Source organism: Podarcis bocagei (genome assembly GCF_964188305.1).
Source record: "Podarcis bocagei genome assembly, chromosome: 2".
Taxonomy (NCBI): domain Eukaryota; kingdom Metazoa; phylum Chordata; class Lepidosauria; order Squamata; family Lacertidae; genus Podarcis; species Podarcis bocagei.
In genome coordinates, this window is record NC_138126.1 from 112,421,648 (window position 1) to 112,446,706 (window position 25,059).

Here is a 25,059-nt window from a genome sequence, read left to right on the forward strand (position 1 = left end):
TCAAGGAAGCAACCGATTTGAAGGCAACTGTCGAGGATCCATTAAACACACACACCACACACAAGGCAGAAAAAAACCACCAGCAAACTGATACACACGTAAATTGATGAATTGGACCATGGGTAGGCAAACTAAGGCCCGGGGGCCGGATCCGGCCCAATCGCCTTCTAAATCCGGCCCGCGGACGGTCCAGGAATCAGCATGTTTTTACATGAGTAGAATGTGTCCTTTTATTTAAAATGCATCTCTGGGTTATTTGTGGGGCATAGGAATTCGTTCATTATTTTTTCAAAATATAGTCCGGCCCCCCACAAGGTCTGAGGGACAGTGGATTGGCCCCCTGCTGAAAAAGTTTGCTGACCCCTGATAGATTAACATTAGGTCTGTGCTTTTGAATTAGGAAGAATGTGAAACAAAGTCAGCCCTATGCTTTTGCACGGCCAACTGCACCCAGAAAATGGGGCTTTTGAACAGAGGTGATTAGAACCTGCCCGTCTCTTGGTATGGGAAACCGCATAAAACAAATCCTTGTGGACAGGGAATGATCTGTTATATAGCCAGTTAACAAATCTTCATTGATTGGGAGAGGAAGCAATCCTAGCCCCTCCTCTCCCACCATGTTAGTTGCTGGAGGGAGTTAGGCTATGGCAGAGTTGTCTGTCCACTTGTATCCTAAGAACAGATGAGTGGCCAATGGCACATCTACTTTGCATCCACCTGCCGGTTGTGTATACGAGGCAGAGAACAACAAAAACCAGGAACTGTGCACTTCGTATCAATGCAAAAACAAAAAAACCACATCTCTTTCTACAGATAAATTTCCCACCCAGGAAGGCAGAAATAACTGCAAAAAAAGAACGGGCAATGTTTGGACATCCCTAGGAGAAATCATGAATACACAATATTAATTGTGCTTTCACTATTACAAACAGCAGGTATTTATTAAGAACCTGGCAGGAGCAGGAGGACCTGACTACTATTTTTATGTTCATCATAAAAACGACAAATGAACCTTAAAAAAAACAAACATCATGGCAACTAGTACCAGAATCAAAGACGTATCTGCCTGGAAGAGAGGAGATGAGTGCTATCATCAACTGCTATCATCAGCATTGCCTGCTTATCATGCAACCCCTGTTTGTCAAGTTCCCACGGCACCTACCAGAGCCAGATTGAGTGAGTTGGGTTTTGGGCTGCAGATCGTGCGATGCTGAGGCTGGGTTGATAGCTCCAGCTTCAGTGGGTAGAGGAGCCACTTTCCATTTGCAATTTCATGGGGCCACATGACGTTGAGGAAGGCTGAGCCCAGCGTATTCAGGGACTGGCCTTGGTTTGAGACCTGGTGTGTTGACAGAGAAGGACAAGCTGTGTTGGAGGAGAATGAAAGGGAAACTGGGTGCCGAAGGGAAGCAAACTCCTCCTCCAACCTTGCGCCACCCCCTGGGTTTTACTCCATATAAACAAGGTTACACTTGTCTGCTTTGCATTAAGCTGGACTCAGTACCCCCTCCAATAGTTATTAACACGAGTGAAATCCCCACCATCCATAAATATGCATTGAAAAGGCACATACATATTTCATGATTAAGTAACTTTGATTAAGATTATTCTTTGTATTTGTGGGGTAGGCGAGGGAGAAGATCTCCCCCATTATATTCTCCATTGTCAGCACTATCAAAACCCCAGAAAGAGGTTTTTGGAACAGACACTGGCACCGCCACAGGGACAGAACCCTGAAGGGAAAATATGTTGGTTATTATCTGGCTGTGATCTGCACGTCACATGCAAAACAACCCTATTTTCTAAAGTCGCTAAAAAAGTACTCATGCCAGCTATATAAAAGACAATACTGTGCAGGCGATTCATTAATTTGACTTATTGTAAATGGATCTATATCTCTGGGTTTCTTTTAACAGGTTTTAATTGACTTGCTGGATCTGTAACTGAATTTGTAATGGCTTTTAGTCACACACAATAAATGTTCGCTTGATTGATTAAGATTATTGGAGCAGGATATCCCATTGATATACAGTGGTGCCTCGCAAGACGAAAAGAATCCGTTCTGTGAGTCTCTTCGTCTAGCGGTTTTTTCATCTTGCGAAGCAAGCCCATTGACGGATTAGCGCTATTAGCGCCATTAGCGGCTTTTAGCGGCTTAGCGGTTTAGCGGATAAGCGGCTTAGCGGCTTAGAAAAAGGGGGGAAAGGGAAAAAAACCGCAGGAACTCGCAAGACATTTTCGTCTTGCGAAGCAAGCCCATAGGAGATTCGTTTTGCAAAGCACCTCCAAAACGGAAAACTCTTTCATCTAGCGAGTTTTCCGTCTTGCAAGGCATTCGTCTTGAGGGGCACCACTGTATAGAGAAAGGAAGAATGTAAATCGGCAGTTGCACAGGGAGGACACAGTAACCATAAACAAAAAACCCACAATCTCTTTCTCTCAAACACCCTAGATCCCATTCCCTATTCAGAACAGACCCCCACCTCCAAACCTCCTGAGTTCTAGCAGTAACTGGCTACAATACTCTAGAAATACTCTGATTGAAGGGGTTGCGAGCGACGGCTCAAGGCTTCGATCTGGAGGGGACAAGTGTCACTCACCGTCACTTGGAGGAGAAAAGGACTGCCCACCTCGCTTTCCCTCTTCATGGCACTTTCGCCCCGCACCACCCCGCTGAAGAAGAGCTTATTTGGTTCGGCCACTCTGCAGAGAAAAAGAAGAGATCGTTTATTAATTAGATTATTTATTCTCTTCCAAGGAGCTGAAGGTGATGTACGTGGTTGTTGTTGTCGTCATCCCCATTCGATCCTCACAACAACTCTGCGAGGTAGGGCTAGGCTAAGAGACGGTGACTGGCCCAAGGTCGCCCAGTGAGCTTTGTGGCTGAGAGGGGATTCAAACCCTGCTCTCCAAGGTCCTAGTCCAACACTCTAACCATTACGCCACATGAGGGTACATGGGAAGCTGGAGAAACAGAAGCTGGGAACTGCAGCTCTGTGACAGGTCTCCTCACATCTCTCAGCATCCTGAACAAACCTCAATTCCCAAGATTCTCTGAGGAAGCCATGAAGGTCAAAGAGGTATAAAAAAGCTTTAAATGTATGGGGTGGACGTGACCTCAATCTCTGCTAATCTGCTCCGTATGGATGCGCATTGAGTTTTGTGCACAAGCAGCGTAGCTTTTTCGATTTATTCTCTTTGGCCATGTGAACAGGCCCCCTGGCCAGGGCCGGATTTAGGTTTGATGAGGCCCTAAGCTACTGAAGGTAATGGGGCCCTTTATATGTCCAGTTGTCCTTTGTCAACAACAAATTGTCGCTGTTTTTTGTGTTGGATATATGCTGTATGGTAATTTATGGACCTAATAGGTATGTAGGTTTTATTTGTTTTTCCTCTTATATATTGGAAATGTACATCCAGTCCCCCCCCCCTTTAAATTTTCTGGGGGCCCCCAAGAGAGAGGGACCCTAAGCTATAGCTTGTTTAGCTTATATGTAAATCCGGCACTGCCCCTGGTACCAATGATTCAGGACAGAACCAGTTTATTTTGGTGTGCAGTTCACCACCCTAAGTGGAGAAAATAAGGTCCCGTGAATGTCTATGATTGGCAGAGAAGGTCAATTGACCTTGTGTATGAAGGCAGCCCAATATACTCTTATGAACAAAATACACATATTTAACACATTTGCATGCGATTCCTCTTACAATGCAACTTTTCCACCATTGGAGCGTTTTGGATTGGGCTTCATGGAAGAATGACATGCGGGAATTGTTATATCAAAATTTAAAATACAAGGTAGATTTTTTAAGAATGACCCATGAGCAAATACAGTGATACCTTGGTTCTCAAAAACCTTGGTTCTCAAACTCCAAAAACCTGGAAGTAAGTGTTCCAGTTTTTGAACATTTTTTGGAAGCTGAACATCCAATGCGGCTGTTGGCTTTTGTTTCCAGGGCACCTGCACCAATCAGAAGCTGTGCCTTGGTTTTTGAACATTTCGGAAGTCAAATGGACTTTCAGAACAGATTAAGTTTAGCACTTTTGTTTTTGCTATTTATTTTGCATTTTTGTTTTTGAGGCTTTTTAGTTTAATTTGTTTTTGTGACTGTGTGGAACCCAGTTCAGCTACTGATTGATTGATTGTGTGATTGCGGAAGTGGATAAAATCCCCCCATCCAAACAATGACTATCATTAGTGCAGGTAAGAAAAAAAATTAATTTTAATTTTTATCACCTACAATACTGTCTTAATTATGTTATAGTACAGTACATTGTTTATTGCTTTCATTTTATGGATCAATGGTCTCGTTAGATTGTAAAATAATAATAATAATAAATTTTATTTATATCCCGCCCTCCCCAGCCAAAGCCGGGCTCAGGGCGGCTAACAACAATCAAATAATCAAACAATCAAATAATCTAACATTCTAAAACATTTCATTATAACAATTAACAATTAATTAAAATCAAATTAATGGCAACCGTTAAGCAAAGTTCTGTGCAGGTTGCCAGAGGAGGGATTCAGGCTGGGCCCTGACCAAAGGCCTGGTGGAACAGCTCTGTCTTGCAGGCCCTGCGGAAAGATGTCAGGTCCCGCAGGGCCCTAGTCTCTTGTGACAGAGCGTTCCACCAGATTGGAGCCGCAGTCGAGAAAGCCCTGGCTCTAGTTGATTTAAACTCATGTTAAATCTAGTTGATTTAAACTCATGTTAAATCTAGTTGATTTAAACTCATGTTAAACTCATGTTTAAATTGTCAATTTAAACTCATGTTAAACTGCTGTTTTAGGGGTTGTTTTTTAAAGTCTGGAACGGATTAATCCGTTTTGCATTACTTTCTATGGGAAAGCGTGCCTTGGTTTTGGAACGGACTTCCAGAACGGATTAAGATTGAGACCCAAGGTACCACTGTATTAAATTCCAGGTGTCTTTTTATCATGCATGCTTCTGGAACGCTTCTGTTCTGGATGCATCTCTCAGCAGGTGCAAAACTTTTTAACACTCTGACAATGAAGTAGCGTTAACTTGAACTGGATGGGAACCACCCCCATGTGACCCTTACCCAGAAACAGAGAGAGGAAGTTCCATGATCACGTGGGCACGGGCTTGCACTGGGGCCAAACCAGGCTGCTCTGAGATCCTGTGGAAGAGAAGAGAGTTGCAGGAGTTTAGCTTACAGGTCTCTCCAGACATCCTGTTTTATTGCACATTCGTGCTAATTAGCGCTTGTGGTGCTATCACGGTGATCATATGCAAGCTCACTTTCAATATTGTTTGTGCCTAAAAGATTTCAGGGTAGTCACAATGCTTCCTTTCACTGCAGATGCTGCCGACATCCCGTACGTTTTTTTTACAACAACACTTATGGTTTAAGTTACAGATAGGTAGCCGTGTTGGTCTGCCATAATCAAAACAAAAAAATTCCTTCCAGTAGCACCTTAAAGAAGTGTGTATCTGAAGAAGTGTGCATGCACACGAAAGCTCATACCAAGAACTAACTTGGTTGGTCTTTAAGGTGCTACTGGAAGGAATTTTTTTGTTTTGACTTATGGTTTAATTTTGTTGTACTAAAGCCCCTCTGGATTGCAATGTGGTAGTAAAGGTAAGGTAAAGATAAAGGACCCCTGGACGATTAAGACCAGTCAAAGGTGACTGAGCGCTCATCTTGCTTTGAGGCTGAGGGAACCAGCGTTTGTCCACAGACAGCTTTCTGGGTCATGTGGCCAGCAGGCCTAAACCGCTTCTGGCGCAACGGGACACCGTGACGGAAACCAGAGTGCATGGAAACACCATTTACCTTCCTGCTGCAGCGGTACCTATTTATCTACTTGCACTGACGTGCTTTCGAACTGCTAGGTTGGCAGGAGCTGGGACAGAGCAACGGGAGATCACCCCATCACAGGGATTTGAACCGCCAACCTTCTGATCGACAAGTCCAAGAGGCTCGTGGTTTAGACCACAGTGCCACCCGTGTCCCCACTGGAGAAGTATGGCAGAACAACTAATAAAGCAGGCTAAACCAACCAGCAATTATTGTGTCAAGAACAGTGCTTTTTTGCCTAGAAAAATAAGTGCTGGTACTCAGCACGTTTACAATAAGTGCCACACTTTTTAACAACAACAAAAAGAGGTGCCAATACTGCGTACCCTCGAGTATCCCCTGAAAAACAGCACTGGTCAAGAATATTTTGCAGAATACAGCTGCAATAAACACCAGTTTGGATGGAAGTAGCCCAACGACAGGGACTGATACCCCCACATGCCAATCTCTGCTACCTGTACCCTCTCTTTCCCTTGATAAACTGCCTGACTCCTACTGCAGCCTCCCCATCACCCCTGACCTGAGGAATTTCTACAATCCCCTGATGATAGCAAAAGATACCTAATCGAGGAGTTCCAAAAACATAAGCAAACCCAAGTTGCTTAGCAGTTTATATTTCTTGGAGGCTGACCTTGCAAGATCTGAACTCAGGGCCATCAAATTTACCCGAATAAGCTTGTACAGGTCTTGCACTGCTTGTAGAGAAGCTCCTGCAATGTGCTTTTGCTTTGGATCTAGCAAGCTCAGCTCTGGGGAGGAAGGGACGCCCTACTCACGTGCTAAGGTTTAGCCCTACTTCCAACTCGGTGGTCTCCAAGGTAATGCCTGAGGTTTCCAGAACAAGGTAGAACCGGACCTGAAGAGAGAAATGGGGTGGGTTTAAGGTGAAAATAAGAGCTGTGAAAGAAGCATGGAGGGGAGGGGAGTGGTGGTGCAGATCTGAACCTCACCTGTGTTCCACGTTTCATGGGGTTCCCAAGCTCACATTCCATATAAGAGGCACTCTGGTTAGACATACAGGTTGGGGCCTTCTCCTATGAAAGACAAGGTTTTTCTTTCATCACCAGAAGGTTTGCAGAGCTGTGTGTTTATCTATGCTAACAAGAAAACAAAACCTACCAACCCACAGTGGCGTAGCGTGGGTTGCCGGCACCCGGGGCAAGGCAAGTAATTTGCACCCCCTAACCCGTGGATTTGCGCCCCCTAACCCGTGGATTTGCACCCCCTAACCCTAACCCCCAGATGTTGCGCCCGGTGTGGCCGGCCCCCCTTGCACCCCCCACGCTATGCCACTGCCAACCCACACCGATCTAAATCCTGCACCAAGGATCCCAAACGATTCAATGAGAATAAATGGCTGCATATTTTCGGCTCGAACAATTTCCACACCCCAAAGATCAGATTTCAAATAATTTAGAAAAATATGGCAAGGACTGAAGCAATGGAAAGATACGGAAATTGCCATTCATTGAGCTATATATAATAGCTCAATAGCCTATACAGTGGTACCTTGGGATGCGAACGGGATCTGTTCCGGAGCCCTGTTTGCATCCTGAATAGAACGTAAGACGCGACTGTGCATGCTGCCGCTTCCGCGCATTCGCGCAACGTCATTTTGACCATTTGCGCATGCGCGAGTGGCGAAACGCAACCTGAAATTCTTATCCTGAAGTGTATTTATCCCAAGGTATGACTGTACTACTCTAAGTTACCATCAAAAGTTGCCCAACGTGTTCCCTAGCTTTCCATTACAATCGTGTTAAAAGCTCCAAGAACTGGAGCTTGAATTTGCTTCTTTCCCCTTTCCCCTTGCCATTCCCTTTGTATTGTGTATTTGTAAGCCCGTGGGTGGGGACTGCCTTGTTTTTTTAACCATTTGACTGTAAGCAGCTCTGGTAGCCTTTTCTGGCTTAAGAGCAGGGCGATTATGTTTTGCACAAATATTTACAGCAACCTCCTTGGAAGTCAGCGGCTCAAACTCCGGTCAGCCTCCAACCACAGAGGTAGCTGCCTCCTTTGCGGAAGCAGCTGGTGGAGGCTGGTCCATTAGGGTAAATGAGGCAGTGCTCCACAAACCTGTCTTGAATCCCCCAAGGCGCCGCCTCTCATTGGTTCTGGCTCCACTTACTGTTGGCCTGCCCTACCAGTCCCAAAGAGCACCAGGCGCCGCTGGAAGCATCTATTCTGAGTGCCATCAGATCTGTGACAGCCAATCCCATAGATCAGCTCTTTCCTATGCTCCCCTCTGTGGACTATACAGTATATTACAGCCGTTTCCAACGTGTACCATGGCATCGTAGAGGCGCAAAGCAGAATAGGACAAGGTAGGTGGCAGAGAGACAAGCAGCATGGCTTCGTGGGCATCGTCTCCATCCCGCTGTGGCTCAGCTGCATCCGAAGGAAAGTTGGTGACATGGATCTCAAGGGCTACGACTTTTTGGTCACTCATGGAAAACACATCCAAGCCATCGTCGCCTCTGGAGGAAAGGAAGAGAGGTTACCATGAAGTCCTTGGGTTTTTTGGGGGGATTATGCCTAGGTGAACTGGTCCTGGTCTCAACCAGCTGCCTGTTAAGGCTGACCTCTGCAGCATCCCTTTACAAAAATCTAGGAGGGATGCCATTGTGTTGGAGTTGCACGGTAAGGCACAGCAACTTGCGTGTTTCTGCACTCACAACTACTGTGTGACACCAGAAACGTTTCTGCTAAAATTATTTGTTTTAATTTTTAGAAAAAAACATTTTTGTACCACCTTTTAGCCCCAGCAAGCCCCCACCCCTCCAGTGATTTACAAGAACAGAAAACACAGCAAAACCAAATAATCATATCAATGATACCGCCAAGTGAGAATTCATACTCTGCTCTTACCTGGGCAGGGGATGGAATACAGCGTCATCAACACGAGAACAGAACCGGTAGTTCAGCTGCAGGTTGCTCTGACAGATCTTGTCCTCCCCACATCCCTGCTTGAGGAAATTCACCTGGGGGAACACAACACCCAAAGGTGGGGGGGGGGCATGGCAGAGCTACAAGCGGGGGCAGCTCCAGAAGCACTCTTACAAAGACCCCCTACAGGAGACAAACACTGGCTTAAAAGCTGCAATAGTGCACAACCCAATGCACAGTGCAGATCTTTGAACAAGCCAAAATGCACAGGGGAGACAGAATAAATGGCAAGGCATAAGGCTCCTCATTTGTTTCTCTCAATGAAACATGCCTTTGCTGCTCACGTGTTGAAGGGGATCCAGGCTTCAGCCTTGGATCCAGCTGTCACACATGCCTACCTCTGTCCTCTGAGTGCTGGGTGGCACAACATTCAGCACCGGCATTAGTGGGCCCAGCGTGGCGCCCTGGGCCTGGCGCTTGCTGCGGGCATGCTTGATGTTGTAGTTCATCATCACCACAATGGGATGCAGCTTGTCCCGGACTTGGTCCTGCAACAGAGGCCGTTGTTGTTTTTTATGGAGAGAGAAAATTGCCATGACTCCCTTTTCTCCCACAAAATGACAACAAATTCCAACCCCCTGCTGCTCAGATCCTGTCCAGGCCCTAAACAGATTAGTCAAACGAACGTGGCCCTTGTCAGAAAAAAATGTTCCTGCCTCCTGACCCGCAGCATGAGATTGTATAAAGGTAAAAAGATAAAGGACCCCTGGATGGTTAAGCCCAGTCAAAGGCGACTATGGGGTTGCGATGCTCCTCTCGCTTTCAGGCCGAGGGAGCCGGCGTTTGTCCACAGACAGCTTTCCCGGTCACATGGCCAGCATGACTAAACCGCTTTTGGTGCATAAACACCGTGATGGAAACCAGAGCACACAAAGACACCGTTTACCTTCCCACCACAGTGGTACCTATTTATCTACTTGCACTGGCATGCTTTCAAACTGCAAGGTTGGCAGGAGTTGGGACAGAGAAACAGGAGCTCACCCCATCGCAGGGATTCAAATCGCCAACCTTCTGATCAGCAAGCCCAAGAGGCTCAGTGGTTTAGACCACAGCGCCACCCGTGTCCCATGGGCTTGTATACCACCCAGTGACCCAGCACAGGATTTCTAACTCAGGGATACTAGAAAGCTGGGGTGTGGGAGGGATAGTGTGGGTTGTAAGCCTAGTGCTTAAACAGGGCTGCCATACCGCTCCCTTCAATTCCCAAGTTCCTTTATTCCTCAATTACTTTTAAGTGGCTGAGCTCCCAAAGCTATTGCAGGTGGTTCTAACAGCCCAAGGATGCTCCAGTGAGGGACCCACCTTCAGCTGCAGTGTGGCCTTGGTACAAGAACGGACATGTTGCTGGGGCAGCTCCACTACCCCGGAGAACTGGTGCTCGGCGTCTGTGGGCTTCCGGTTGTGGAAGGTGACTCGGGAAGCCTGGCCTGATTTCCGGCGGTCGGTATCAGCGTCAAAAGTGTACTCAAGCACTGGGGGAAGGAGCGGAGGCTGTGAGTTGGGGCAAGGGAGAGGGCAAAAGAGGAAGAGACGGAAAGCTCCTTCTATTGGTGTCAGGATTCAGCATCTCCTGGGTTTCCTTATTATCTCAGTGCGGAGAGACAGATACTACTACAAAGTCCAGATGCAACAGGGGGGTGGGGAACACAGTGCGCTGCCTTGTAACCTAGCTAAGCACCACAAAGGCAACAAGTAACTACTGATGAGGCCCAGCCAATACTCACTGATGGACGGGCTGTAGCTTGGGGGGTTGGCGGTGTAGCTGAAGCAGGCTCTCACATCCATGCTAAGGAAGGAAGCAGAGAAGAGACTCTTATTAACAGTAGAGCTCTCCTGAGCTCAGCAGGCTTGAACATATCTTGGGTGTGGGGTAGCTCCGTTTTCTAGAGTTAAAGAGGACTAGTCCTGGATTAAGAGAGCTATGAACATTGAAGTGCGTCACTCCCCCTGGGCAACATTGAGTCTTCCCCCAAATCGCTAGATGTACCCCAAAGACCACACCTGCACTGTGGGATTCTGGCAGGAGATACACTAACTGGACAAACAGCTCCAGAAAAATAAGGTGTCCAAACCATCAGATAGCTCTGCTCTGGTGACTGTAAAAATCCTACCCATAGAGCCATGCAGGTGATTGGCACAGTGTTAGGTCCACTGGATCAGATAACGGTCAAAAGGTAAAGGACCTCTGGACGGTTAAGTCCAGTCAAAGGCGACTATGGAGTTGCGGTGCTCATATCGTTTTCAGGCCAAGGGAGCCGGCGTTTGTCCACAGACAGCTTTCCGGGTCATGTGGTCAGCATGACTAAACTGCTTCTTGTGCAATGGGACACTGTGACGGAAGCCAAAGTGCACAGGAATGCCGTTTACCTTCCTGCCGCAGTGGTACCTATTTATCCAGTTGCACTGGTGTGCTTTCAAACTGGGGCATACCTAACATGCAAGAGGCTAAGGCAACAAGCGTATAGGCGCATCCATGAAAGCACCATTTGGCATCACGTGCAAAAGGGAACGGGAAGAGCGGCAAAGAAGCAAGGAAAGAGACTGTGCATTAAGAAGACTAGTTCTCACCAGATGCCCACATGGTGGCGACAGTTCATGGCCTCCAGGTCAACATTCTGGGGGGAGATGGTGACATTTCTGGAGATGCGGATGACAGGTCGGGATCTAAAATATAGATTGGACATTCATAAGTGATTGGGTCACTTGCAGACAAATTTGGGTGGGGTGGGTGTCATTGGACCCTACTTGGTAATGCAGTGTTCTTAAGAAGGGTGCTGCTTGCTGTGTGTTCAAAGAAGCTTCAACAGAACATCCAAGTAAGGATGGGAAAGCTCCCAGATGTAAGCGAAGAGATACTGTATCTTCCCTGTCTTGCTTTCTCTATTTCCCCAAAGTCCCAACAACGTCCATGCTTTCTTTCAGCCTCTTTCTGACACACATTGCAGCAGCAGCTTTTTACATTTTACAAAAGTCTGAACAGTCACATCACAGTGGTGATGGGAGTCTAGAAGCCAGCCACCTTCCTGTACTGACATAAGCAATCTCTTTTGCAGAACGGTTTGGCTGCAGGAGTTCTGGATTTGGACTACAGTCTCGGTGTCATCCCTTGGTGACCTTAGATTATGTGTCAAGTTCCTCTGTGTTGGTCAGCAGCTTTCAGGAGATTCTGTACAGAGCCCATGGATGTGTTGTGGCTCCTGGCTTATCCCATTCCAAAGGAAGTGAAATAATTCACATTGCCATCTAAAGAGCCCCACTGTTGCAAGAGCATTAAGTCCAGAGTCTAAAAAAATTACCAAAGTGCACCAGTGAAATAGAGGGACCTGAGAGACAAGGAGCATGGCAAAGGGGACACTGGGCAGAGGTCACGACACCAAAACCTAGTCACCCAGAGAGTCCTAAAGTGAAGCCTCCCCCAAGTCAGCACCCCCCTGGGCCAGAATCCTACAATCACTATGGCCACCTTGGTCTCAAATTCCTACACTGAACCTGGCAAATCGTACAGCTATACCAGACCTTGATGGATTAAATAGGCAGCATGGGGCTGTCTGGGGTTCTGATGCTCTGGTATGACCTAATCTGCTACTTGTACTGACTCTCTGTTGTTGGGTCTGCCCTGCCACAGGGACCTCCTCTTGCTATCTGGTCTTCTGTTTGCAAGACAGGACAAGAGACTCTCCCAGTGAAAGAGGAGCACCCCATGCATGTCAAGTTGCTGGCTGAAGGATTCCTTCTTAAGGGAAAGCAACTTTGTGAGACAGACTGTGGGTTAAATTCCGTCAGATTGTGAATCCATAGGACTAGTTACTGTACTGCAATATATTTTACGCATCTCAAATCCATGAGGATTTGTTCCTCTGTCCTTCTTTATGCTCACCTGTATAGGACTACTGTGTTGGAAAGAGATCCCACTAGGAGATCTGGGTAGAGGTTGCCATCAATATCCAACCCTCCAGAAAAGGAATATCCAAACATCTTGACGCCAACACTCTCCCCAGTCAGAATCTGCAGAGGATGACGGGGCAAAACAGGGTAGCGATAAATTGGGTCATGATTGGGGTGAGAGCAAAGGACGGATGCACAGCCAAAGAGAAAAGGGAGGAAGGCCACAGGAACGCAGTGTTCCCCAAACCGCTCCCTTTTACTGCAAGGTGGGGATAAGGGAGACTGACCTGAGCAGGTTTGGTGACAAACCCTGAATTACTGCCATGATAGATGTAGACCTTGCCATCGCCATCCAATGGGGCTCCCACCGCAAAGTCTGGAAGAAAACGAACAACAGCGACGGTAAGAACTGTCTTTGTCTCCCACATTTCTGGACTTCATATTGGCTCTCAGAAATGAACTGAGATGTATAATTATACCCAGATATATGGAAGAGCCACAATGCCACATAAAGGAACCCCCTTCTATAGTCACATGATACGTATAGATACAAACCTGGGCAAAAATGGCTGCAGATGCATCAGACTCACCTGCCAGCATTTCACACACAGCCAACCTAATTTGAGTCTCTCACATAATTGCATACTGCCACAGATCATCGTAATGTACATAGCAGTCTACAAAGCAGGCACACCTTGCCCTATCTTTATCACATAAACCAGGGCAGCACAAGATATCCACACCTCTGCGATCATCACAGCCTCTTGCGTTTTTTTCTGTTTCACATTCGCATATACGCAGCTACTCCCCCTCCTTTAACCTGCCCATGTTTTTCTCCCAGCTTGATCCTCAAGAGCCAAACACTTCAATCATAAACATGCACACTTGGACGTTCATTCCACTGCTGCTAAGGGAGATGGCTTTCAAATGCAGACACTCAGCTCGATTCCTAGATTTCCCTTGTCATGAACCATGACCCAGAAACCATGCAGAATGCTTCTTGCCCAGAGATGGAAAGAGGACAAGATACCTACTAGGCTGGGTGGACTGGCAAATGAAACTATTGGATTACATTACACAGAGATGGCATGATTAACCAGGAAAATCAGAAATCGGGAGGATCAAAACTTCAACAAGGAATGGGACAAATTTATATTGTATCTGAAAGACCACTGTAAACACTTGAACACTTTGGCAGGTTTTAAATAACTCTTGCAATGAAACATAGATTTTGGATACAATGGAGGACTGCAAAATAGATGGACTTATAATATGCAGTTTAAAAAGTTACTTAAGAACCCACGGAGGAGGGAAGTCATAAGATTCGGAAGATTCTTGTGCAACTTTTATTATTTGTAATAATATTATTTATGTGAATGACTTTGTAAAATCAAATAAAAACTATTTCACACAAAAAAGAAACCATGCACTGCATAATGGATGTTTCAGAGGAGGATGAGGTTCTAGCTCCATCCTGGATGGAAGAATTGCCAGGAACTTCATCAGAACCCCTTAACTTAGCAGCTGGGCATCTCTCTGCATAGCATGCAGAAGGTCACAGGTTCAATCCCCGGGTAGGGCTGCAAATGAAATACTGGGGAGCTTCCAGACAGGCCAATGGTCTGACTCAGTATAAGGCAGCTTCGCTATGCCTCCCCCAATGACTTCAAAACCAGTGGAGATATGTCAAAACAGTAACCCAGATCCTCTCAGCCAGAGGACACAGTGCTGCTGCTCTCCTCTAATTCAGAGAAGTCTCCCATAGTAGCTCTGTCTCTCCAAACCACAGGAGTCAAAGACTGCAAAATAAGGAAAGGAGCCCTTTAACAAGTCAGCCCCTCTTGGGAGGAGGGCCATACTGTATACACTACTTGTCCAGTCAACATATAGAAGGCTTCAGTTCTAGCTAGGTGCTTGCAGAGGCAACAGCTTGCTTAGCTGCCACAGGGAGCTCTCCGTGGTCCTGCAGGTGCTGTTGGTGCCTTGAATTGCTGACTCAGGCCATTGATTGGGTCCCCTGTGACCCTTGACAGGACATCCCCTGCCTCTAAACCTACAGTCATAGGTACTTCAAGCAGACCAGTTCAAGAACCCCCACCACCCAATTTCCCACAGCCACAGGCTCTCTCAGTTCTCTCACCTTGGAAGCCGTCTTGGTTGAGGTCTCCAACAGCCCCCACTATGATACCAAACATAGAGTCATAAGAACCATTGAGGCGGATGGGGAGGACATTGTCCCAGTGCCCTGCCTGGTTGATGTAAACGTAGACTGCTCCTCCGATCCCTTCCTTGCGGTCAAAGAGGTTCGGTGCTCCGACCACCAAGTCCATCCAGCTAGAGAAAACATGCAGTGAGTGCGGCTGCCATGGAAACACCCATTGCTCTCAGGGTATCCGTAGCCACTTTGGATACCCAGAATGAGAAAAAGAGCAAGCGACTCAAAACCTCTTATAGCAAAACCCACACATTATTACTCTTCATTCACTGTGCTATGAGTCTTATTTTCCCCTGCTAAGGGAAGCCCACAGGGAAGACATTATTGCCCACATCTTTTCCAAGAGTGGAGTTGCTAATCCGATGGAATAATGGGATTCCAAATTTTAGATGGGATGTAGCTACTTCTACTTTCCCACACACAGCTCACTTTCTGCAGGATTGTTAATCCACCAGAAAAAACAACAACAGCCTGATCTGTTACTATGCATTTATTGGCAATTTAATGTGCAGAAACCAGGCAGGTGTAGCCTTTTGTATCACGGAGATAAACAGCATTATTTAGTAGTGTCTGCACCTCACGATGCTACATTAGCCAGCTGAAATATTGGCAACCCTATCCCCACCCCTACCCCACCCACAGCCCAAGAGGGAAGAACACATCCAAATGTTATTGGACTACAACTCCCATCATCCCTGACCATGGTTAGCGGCGGCTGATGGACATTGGAGTCCAACAACATTAGGAGACCCTCAGGTTCCATACCTCTAGTTTGACACTGTTCTAGCTGTTGCACCACAGTGGCTCTCACAATGTGTGCTAGGAGTCCGTTATCTTGTAAATCACTGGAGGAGGTTGTAAACCAAACCCAGCTCCAACTTCTCCTGTACCCCTTGCCCACCTGTGCTGTAACTCCTGCTAGTAGGGCAGGTTATGCTCTTATTATCACCCAACAGACCAGAGTAGCCTTTAGAACAGAGAATGGGCCCAAGCATCATTCAGGCAGAATGCTGCCTCCATCCCATGTTGCTCACCCATCATGATTGAGGTCCACCACAGCCAAGGAATAGCCAAAGGATGAAGTGAGCTTCTCTCCTGGGATGATAACTTCAGGCACCAGGCGGTTGACATTGTCTTTGTGCAGGATCACCACAGCCCCCGTGTGGTTGGCTCGAGGAGCCCCTGTTACAAAACTCAGCTCATTCTTCCTGGTAATCCCCACTCCAGAGTCAAGGGAAAACCCTGGAACAACAGAAAAGCACGTCAATGGTCACCGGGGGAGGGACTGTTGTGGAAAGGTGTTAGTATGAAAAGACGTATGCGGTCCCCAAATCACCAATTAAAGCTTTAAAGTCATAAGATCTCAACACTGGTCCAACTCCTGGCTTCTGAACTTAATGTGCACATGCGCATGTACACAATGCACATTGTACGAACCACCAATGCTTAGAAACTGTCCATTTCATTTGGGTGGGGGATGTAAATGAAAGCTGTTATTTTCACAATTTTGTTTCATTGGAAAGCTGCTTAAAGTCACATGTGAACAAACTTATTTCTTAAATCCTAGGTAGCCAGATTTGTTCTCCATTTTCTCCACTTGTTGCTTTTCACCTATCCCATGTTAGCCTCAGTGGGTAAGATAAGGAACATGTTATCTGCCTCCTCAGCTGCTTGAATTTGGAATTGCATATCTTCATGTTTCTTGACACTAGGGCTAATTTAGGGTTTATCCACACTTACCTTTCCTCCACTCTTTCCAGGCATGGTCCGTACTTTAAAGCTCTGTGTCTGAGCACCCTCTTTTTCTGCTCTGGAGCTTGCCCCATGAAAACCTGCTCTTTAAAGCTCAGTTGGAGCAAACAGCAATCCGAGGAAAACCAGAATTGACTTTACTCCGATTGACCGCTAAAGAGCGAGTTATTACTAGGAAAGCTCAGAGGTAACACCACCACCACCCCCCAAAAAAACTTGGGCACAGAGCTTTAAGCACATACCTGTGGCTGGAAAGAGCAGGGCAAAATATGTGTGGATAAGCTCGTAATGGCCAACCAGTGGCCATCAAGTGGCCAACCAGTGGCCAACAAGTGTCACAAGCAGCTGGGGTTTATGCCATTATCTAGCCATGAATATGGATAATGTGGGTCTGCCTATTTGTGATTTACAGCAGGTCAGCCAGCACACTGACCTCCAGAAGTTGTTGGACTCCAACCCCCATCAGCCCCAGCCAGCAGAACAAATGGTATGGGATGATAGGAACTGGAGTCCAACAATGTCTGACCAACACCAGGGTGGGGAAGGCTGCACTAAAGAACAGACTTCTTAAAGGAGGAGCACGTTCTGTCCAACGACTGGGAAACATGCACAGGACAGGAGCAGGATGTCCAGCTGACTGGTTTTAAAGCAGCCACCTTCTTTAAGATTATTATTATTAGTTCTCTAAAGAGCTGCTGCTGTTGCTTTTTAAAGCTGGGCTTCAGCATCACAACAAAGGGTAATTAAAATTTATATACATTTTAATGAATTAACAAATGCAATTGAGAAACATGTGAACTAGCTGCAGAAGGGGGGTCAGGGATGCCTCCCACCACCTCTGATGGCTGCAGAATTAAATACTTCTCATGACAAAAATCTGTCTTTCTGAAAAGGTTCTTTCTGCAGGAAAACCCCGTGGACTCTTCACCCCCTGCTTCCCACCCACACTCTCTCCCTGCCACCCCCTTCCCCACTGTGTGTTGTGGGAGTCAGAGAACTGGGAGAAAGTCCACGGCTGAGGGATGGACACTGGCCAGGAATGCAAATGTGACTCCTTATATATACATTACAAGTAGCCTCAGCGTGGTGGGATGGGAAGCAGCAGCGGGACTGGGGGCCTCTGCTCTGGAGAGGAGGTTTTCGATAAATGTGTTTGATAGGGCATACAAGGCTTTCCCCAGAAAGCAGCTTTCAAGGCATAGACTGCCTACGTACCACCATACATTGAAAGCACGTGACTTCCCCCAAGAAATCCTGGGAACTGCCGTTTGTTGAGGGCGCTGCGCTCACAGCTCTTCTCTGCTTCTCAGCCACAACCGTTTTTCAGCCCCAAAAGCACATGGGACTTGAAAAGAGGGATGAATAAATGAAAGGGGGAAAGACAACAGCCAGGAAGACTCTTCCAGAGCAGCAGTGAAGCCTGCTGGCGTGGCAGGGCTCAAACGACGATAGCGCTGGCATTAAACCACAGCTCTAAAATATCCCTTGAAGAACCAAGATCAAACTTGGAAGTGATGGTGATAGGTTGCAGGGGAAATAGGAAAAGGCACTTTGTAGCCCCGGGACTAAAATCTGGTCCTATCCATGGCACAGCCATTGCTCAGAGTTGGCCAACATGGTGATTATGGCTCCCATCAGCCCCAGCCAGCAGGGTCAAAGGTTAGAGAAGATGAGAGTTGTGGGGTGGAACTCAAAGTCATGCTAAGGTGATCGTCCCATCAGCGCAAGGACCCTTGCTTGCCAGATGGAAATATTTTCCCTCTTTCTCTGGTGCATGCTGTTCTGGGGGGTACTCCTGGATCCAGGGGGGTGGAGGAAAGAGGGGAAAGCCCTTCATTGCCAGTGGGACTCATTGCACTGGTCCCTGCTAGCTCAACTATTTAGTTGAATTCGGCCTATAGTCCAAAGACATCTGGAGGGCAACGTGTTGGATACACCGTCTGTCCAGCTCTGAGGAGGCAGGAGGGGCTGTAATGGGTGAAATGGTGGCTGGGTGGAAAGCAAAGGCACACTGTGGCTGGCATGCATGCAAGAGCAGTCCGTAAGCTGGGTGGCAGACTGGGAGGGTTGGAAGAGGCAGGCTGTTGGAGGAAGGTGGGGCTGGAAAGAAGCAGGAGCGTTTGTGACAGAACTAAAATAGGAAATCTTTGGCCCCAGCCCTGTAGGGTCTCCCTCACGTCTTCAAGCAGGGCTGGTCATTTGCTACCCCTTGTCCTCCTCCATCAGCAGCAGCTGAATCCCACTAGGTTCCTTTCCTACTGTGAGACAAGGGATGCTCTTTTGAGGACAGCAGGGGGCGGGGACAACTATGAGTAGAAAGCTGCCCCACAGCCCCATTCCCTGTTCAGTGATTGGCCCACTGTAATCCCAGGAGGGTCTGGTGCATTAGCGTTGTGGTGAGGACTCTGGATGTTGCTGAACCTCCCAGCATCCCTGACCATAGTGGTTGGGGCTAATGAGAGTTGGAGTCCAACAATATTTGGAGGCCAGAAGGTTCCATATCCCTGTCTTAGAAGGTAAAAGGTAAAGGTAAAAGACCCCTGGATGTTTAAGTCCAGTCAAAGGCAACTATGGGGTTGTGGCGCTCATCTCGCTTTTAGGCCAAGGGAGCCGGCGTTTGTCCACAGACAGCTTTCCGGGTCATGTGGCCAGCATGATTAAACCACTTCTGGTGCAACGGGACACCGTGACGGAAGCCAGAGCTCATGGAAACGCCGTTTACCTTCCCAATACAGCGGTACCTATTTATCTACTTGCACTGGCATGCTTTCAAACTGCTAGGTTGGCAGGAGCTGGGACAGAGCAACGGGAGCCAACCTTCCGATCGGCAAGCCCAAGAGGCTCAGTGGTTTAGACCACAGTGCCACTTGCATCTTAGAATATGGGAGAACACATGATGGACCAAGCATGGAGCTCTGCATCAGGTAGGATCAGCCAGAATGAGCATTCTTCCCCACTGCTTAGAAACAAGCATGCAGACACGCACAAGCAACACAGACACCATGCAACAAGGGGCAGTCAGTGGCAAAAGGGTGGTTCCAGGCTCCCCTAGGTGCCAACCCCCACACCTGCAGTCTAATCCTCTTCCTCTTGCACTATATAGTTTTCCCTGCTCGCATTTTACCTTTCTTATCTATGCTCTGTGAGTTACACAGAAGTTCCCACCCCACCTGCAGCTTTTCACTCCACTCCTCCCCACCTCCCCCCAGCTTACGATGACCCACTTGCTCCTCAGCTGGTATCCTGCTGACTAGCATTTACAGCAGAGGATTGGCAAGGGGTGATGCCAGTCCTTGGGGCGTACAGTCTATGCCCCTTCCAACGCCGCCATCACCTGCAGTTGCCAAATGTCTCTGCCACCTCCCCCCAACGGAGCTGGGTAAAGTCAGGGGCCGAATGTTAATAGCTCTACAGAGGAGAGGTGTCCATTCAAATCGCTAGAACTCACGGTCAGCCAATGAAACTTACTGAAGGCGGATTCAGGAGAAGCAAAAGGAAGTGCAAATTGATATGCAATGTGAGATTAGCTTATGGAGTCCATTGCTACAGGATGGCAGGGCAGGGCATTAGCATAAATAGCTCTTAAAAGGGTTAGCCATGCTCCCTGGGAATAGGTCTATCTGTAGTTGGTAGCTGTAACATCAAGAAACTGAATCCTCTTCAAGCAGACTGGATACCTCTATTTAATATATACCGGATATAAATAACAGAGGGGAGCTACCTCTTTCACACCCCACTGAGACATGGTGCTAGACTACATAGATCTATGGCCAGACGTCACGCTCTTATGTTCTTTCAGAGCAGCTTGCACCTCTGATGTTGATCAGGCCAAAGGGCACCTAGTTTTCAGAGGAGCCTGTAGCCAGGCTTTGAGCAGTGTACATCATCCCATCCCGTGCCAGTCACCGGTGCAGGATTTCCACCGCAAGGAGCCTGGAGGGTTTGCAGGCTGTGTTTGCTCATGAGAGCAAGCCATAGTTAACGGCAGGCCATGAACACCCTGATTGCTCCGGCATCACTCCTCCCCTAGAGGGAGCAACAGACCACAATCCACAGTTTGGAGTTAGCAACCCAAACCAGGTATCATGGTTTGGTTTCATTCCAAACAGAAAGCAGTGTGAAGCCAAGGTCTGAGTGGGCATCTCGGAAAGCTCCCCCATGTCAAAAACGGCCTTCATGTAAAAAGTGAGCGCATGAGAAAGAAGTGTCCCAGCTCAGACTTCTCTCTTATGTGCTCCCTTCCAACATGTACAGAGTTCATGATGTAGGAGAGCATTCAAGCTTGCAGTCCCAGACCTCCCCTTGTTAGACCCGTAGAATCGTAAAACTGTAGGGTTGGAAAGGGATCCCGAGGGTCATCGAGTCCAACCCTCTGCAATGGAGGAATCTTTTGCCCAACATGGGGCTCAAACCCACAACCCTGAGATTAAGAGCCTCATGTTCTACCGACTGAGCTATCCCCCACCTGAAGGCAAACATTGCAAGATGCTTTTTTAAACATGCAAGTTGGTTCTGAGTGCATGTGTGCAATGTTTGCATTGGGGCATGTTTGAGTGTGTGTATGTGTGTGTAAAGTTGCTATTTATACACTGGGAAATTTGCCTGCTGCATCTTTTTTTGGGTGCTTGTTTGTTTTTGTGGAATGCCGTGCATTATCTGGAATCTGGTCCCCATTCCCAGGAATCTCATCTTTCATTTGTTGAAAACAGCAAGAATACAATCCAGCCAAAAGCAAAGCACTTTTAAGTCGCACTGGAAGAACTGAGCATGTGCTCCACTCTTAATTCTTATTATTGCTGTTATACTCCACCTTTCCTCCAAGAAGAATGGTTCTTCTTTCCCTCCCCATTTCATCCTCACAACAACTCTGTGAGGTAGGTTACTCACAGAGAGATGGTGGCTGGCCCAAGGTCAAGGCCCAAGTATCACCCTCTACTCCACAAGGCAGTACTCAGGACCTCTCAGTTTTTTCCCTTGCAAATCTAGCATCCCTGTAAAGTAGCTAATCTTCCCATAGTTAAGTGCAATTGTATGCCTGTTTACTCAAAAGGAAGTCCCCACAGTGTTCACTAGGGACTCATCTCCAGGTAAATGTGCATAGAATTGCATCCTAGGTTTTATCTCCCCCACTGAAGACTCTGCCGTAAAAGAGCTTGGTTGAGATTGCGATTCAGGTTTCTAGCTGTCAGGGTTGCAAGGATATATTTTGCAGTATCAGCAAAAGATGCTCCTGTTAGGAAGGTAGAACTTCTGTGACCAAGCTCAGACCTGCCCTTCATGGCTATCACTCCCTCTCTTGTGACGTTTTCCACTCCAATCTAGGCTTACAGCTCAACATTTGGCTTCCTTTCCAGTTCTGCTATGCTCCTCCCTTTCACACACACAAAATTGAAAGTTCTATATTCTCTCAGAAGCTCAGATAATACTGGGATGAAACTAAAGCATACCAACATTATGCAAGAAAACATATAAACGGCATAATTTCTTTGGAGCACAGAACTTGATTATTTTCTTCAATGCACCGAATGCAGCACATGTTCTTCAAAGCACACACAAAACCTCTTGTGCTCCTCTACCCCTTCTCTAATTGTTTTAAACATAGGTTTTGTCTGTTTATATGTTTCAAATCTTTCTTAGTTGCCCTTTATTTTAAAAAAAAGATTACAAGGACTATACAAAAGTGCAAATAAGATTCATGTTGTCAGAGCTGTTTCAAGATCCTAGCTCACAGAGGATCACGCTAGCCAGCGGTCATTAAGTAAAAGTCTTTATTGAGTTACAGTTTCCATTCTCAAGCTGCTACGTGCAACTCTACGTCTAATGGCTAGATCGGCGAAGCTCCGTCTGAGTCTCCGCCCCTTGTGCACCAACTTAATATCCTAGCCCTGCTCCACCTTTTCCGCCTGACTGCTCTCCTCTGGGTCCCTCTGCCCCCTGGGGTCTCCTCCCTCCGGGATTCCTCTGACGCCGACCCCCCGGAACTCCCTGTCTCCTTGCGCCGGGCTTTAGGACCTGGCTCCCTCTCCTGGCTGCCTACTGCGTCACTTCCCTGTGCATTTGAACTTGGCGCGCGCGCCCAACCTTCCACTTTCCGTCTGACCGTTTCTTCGCTCCCCGATGGAGGTGTGGCCACTCCTGACTCGTGCCCTCCCCCCTGTTGCGAGCTGCCAGCGCTTGATCTCTGGCGCTCTTCCTCTTCCCTGCTCTCTGGCTGTGACGCTGGTCCCGATTTCCAACTGCTCCCCTCGGAGTCCCCTCTGGCTCTATCTTCCTGGGGTGTCCCCCTAGGCTCCCCCCTTGCCCTGACCACTGGTGCCCCTTTCTGTGAATCTTCTGATTCACTGGAAAGGCTCGGAGATCTCGGGCCGTCGTCATCACTCATCTTTTCTTCTGCCTCCTCCCCCTCGCTCTCTGTTTCCTCCCTTGCCCTTGCCTCTGCTTCTGAACCCCTGACACATGTAATCTATAAATAGAATTTAAAACCAACAAATAAATGAAATGCAAGACATAGGTTTAAAAAATCAAAATCAACAAAACCCCAAAATCTTAAACACAGAGTAAAATAGAATTCAGGGAGTAGGGAAAAGATCTATGATGTAAAAATGCCCAGCTAAATAGACCTGGCACTGAAAAGCTTATAATGCTGGTGCAAGAAGGGCTTTCCAAATATTAGGGTGCACCTGGAGAAAAGGCCCATGGCAAAAAGTCAATTTAATACCTAAGATACTAATGATAACGCATATAGAGACTAACTGCACCTAGATGTCAGTTATTATAAAGCCACTTACCCAGAACCGCTTCTCCTAAATCTGTCATAGCCACCTAAATTACCTGACTATTGCTAAATCACAGCGGCGTAGCGTGAGTTGTCAGCACCCGGGGCAACGCAAGTAATTTGCGCCCCCTAACCCGGGGCAAGGCAAGTAATTTGCGCCCCCCAACCCCTAACCGGCGAGTTGCCGCTGGCGCTGCCGCGCAAACAACGCTGCTTGCCCGGAGGAGGATGGAGGCAGAAGCAGCCGTCGCCTGTGCCTGGGCCGAGGGGATGGCGGCGGCGGCAGAGTGCAGAGGCTGCCCGTGCCCGGCCAGGCGTCGGTGGCGGCGTCGGCACTGCTGCAGCGGCTGCTCCTCCTGCGAGCAGTGAGTGGAGCACAGCCGCAGCGGCGGCGGGGGGCGCGCGCGCTAGGGCGCAAGGCTGGCGGTGGCGGCGGGGAGCCCGGCGGAGGAAGGAACTTGTCCCTTCCCTCTGGACTCGCGCCCCCCCCAGATGTTGCGCCCGGTGCGGTCGGCACCCCTGGCACCCCCCACGCTACGCCACTGCTAAATCAGAATCTGTAGCTCTCTGCTCTACCCCACTCCACTCATGTATTGGTGGGGGTTTTTTTGGGGGGGAGGGGTTGTTGGGGCTGACAAAACACAACAGAAAGGGGGAAACAACATAGACTAGCAGGAAAAAAAAGAGAAATGCTAAAGAAGAAGAGGGATTTCCGGGGAGAAAGGGCGAGAGGCAGAAATCACAGGAGACGGGCACACCAACACCTTACAAACCTAAGAAACTATTGTGGGCCACATCTCCAACACTCCCGGGAACCCGTTCGCTGGGCTCTGGCGTTTTATAGACCAGCTGGTCAGGGTCTGAGCTATCAATGTTTGTCACAAACAATATCCCTGCAAGGCCAACGGAAGGAAAGAGAGAGAGAGAAGAGAGAGAGGTTAGCAGTATGAGAAACCCTTGGAACCCAGGCAGGGAAGCATCACAGAGCGCTGGGCAGGAGTCGGGGAGACTTAGCAGGGCCTGGGTCGCACCTGGTGGGATTTTTTTTCCAGCACTGCCTTGTCTCTGAGCCGCCAGTGTCAGCAACTGGCAGCTCGGTTTAGCCAGGTTTGCCCTAAGGTCATGAGAATGAAATGTCTGCTCATTGAGAATGCCACAAATAAGGGTTCTCGTTATTATTTTTCATGGTTGTATTTATGGCTAGAAGCCCCTTTCCAGATGTTGTTCGTTAGCCTCATCAACACCCTGCCCTGCGGGTGGCCTGTCCAATTGCTCTGCGATGCTTCGCCTGCCGGGCGCAACCCCATACCAAGGTAGCTGTTGGCAGGCAAGGGGATGAGCGAGGGGTCCTGGTCCTTCTCTCCCCCGGCTTCATACGGCCCGTCGTCGTAGTAACTCAAATTCAAGCCACTCAGCTCTGCCCGTATGGTCCCTGCCAAACCAAACACCTGTTAGTGATTGGCGGGAGGGGGGAGGAAGAGGTTGGGTTGAGGATCCACGGCCTCACAGCACAGTACAACAGCAACGCGTGGGTGAATCGCACATTGCAGTTTTCCCAGCTATCTCCATTGAGACTCGGAAGCTGTACCTGGTTCATCCACCGGGTCCGTATGGGGGTGGGGGTGGGTTCACAACCCAGCAGGTACTCAGAACTGGAACGCTCAT

At 48.0% G+C, this 25,059-nt stretch overlaps 1 protein-coding gene across 5 annotated transcripts in view; it reads right to left on the minus strand.

The window, feature by feature from the left end:
- ITGA7 (integrin subunit alpha 7) overlaps nucleotides 1–25,059 on the minus strand; it is a 93,373-nt gene that overhangs the window by 9,130 nt on the left and 59,184 nt on the right. For all 5 annotated transcript variants that reach the window (XM_081181267.1, XM_081181265.1, XM_081181263.1 and 2 more), the window contains 16 exons: nucleotides 24,704–24,826; nucleotides 15,902–16,109; nucleotides 14,793–14,986; nucleotides 12,940–13,028; nucleotides 12,645–12,772; nucleotides 11,336–11,431; nucleotides 10,492–10,553; nucleotides 10,070–10,239; nucleotides 9,106–9,255; nucleotides 8,690–8,802; nucleotides 8,109–8,298; nucleotides 6,772–6,855; nucleotides 6,598–6,677; nucleotides 5,063–5,140; nucleotides 2,601–2,703; nucleotides 1,163–1,339 (listed from right to left, as the gene is read on the minus strand). In XM_081181267.1, coding sequence (XP_081037393.1) covers nucleotides 1,163–1,339; nucleotides 2,601–2,703; nucleotides 5,063–5,140; nucleotides 6,598–6,677; nucleotides 6,772–6,855; nucleotides 8,109–8,298; nucleotides 8,690–8,802; nucleotides 9,106–9,255; nucleotides 10,070–10,239; nucleotides 10,492–10,553; nucleotides 11,336–11,431; nucleotides 12,645–12,772; nucleotides 12,940–13,028; nucleotides 14,793–14,986; nucleotides 15,902–16,109; nucleotides 24,704–24,826 — 2,045 coding nt within the window. The remainder of the gene's footprint in view (nucleotides 1–1,162; nucleotides 1,340–2,600; nucleotides 2,704–5,062; nucleotides 5,141–6,597; nucleotides 6,678–6,771; nucleotides 6,856–8,108; nucleotides 8,299–8,689; nucleotides 8,803–9,105; nucleotides 9,256–10,069; nucleotides 10,240–10,491; nucleotides 10,554–11,335; nucleotides 11,432–12,644; nucleotides 12,773–12,939; nucleotides 13,029–14,792; nucleotides 14,987–15,901; nucleotides 16,110–24,703; nucleotides 24,827–25,059) is intronic.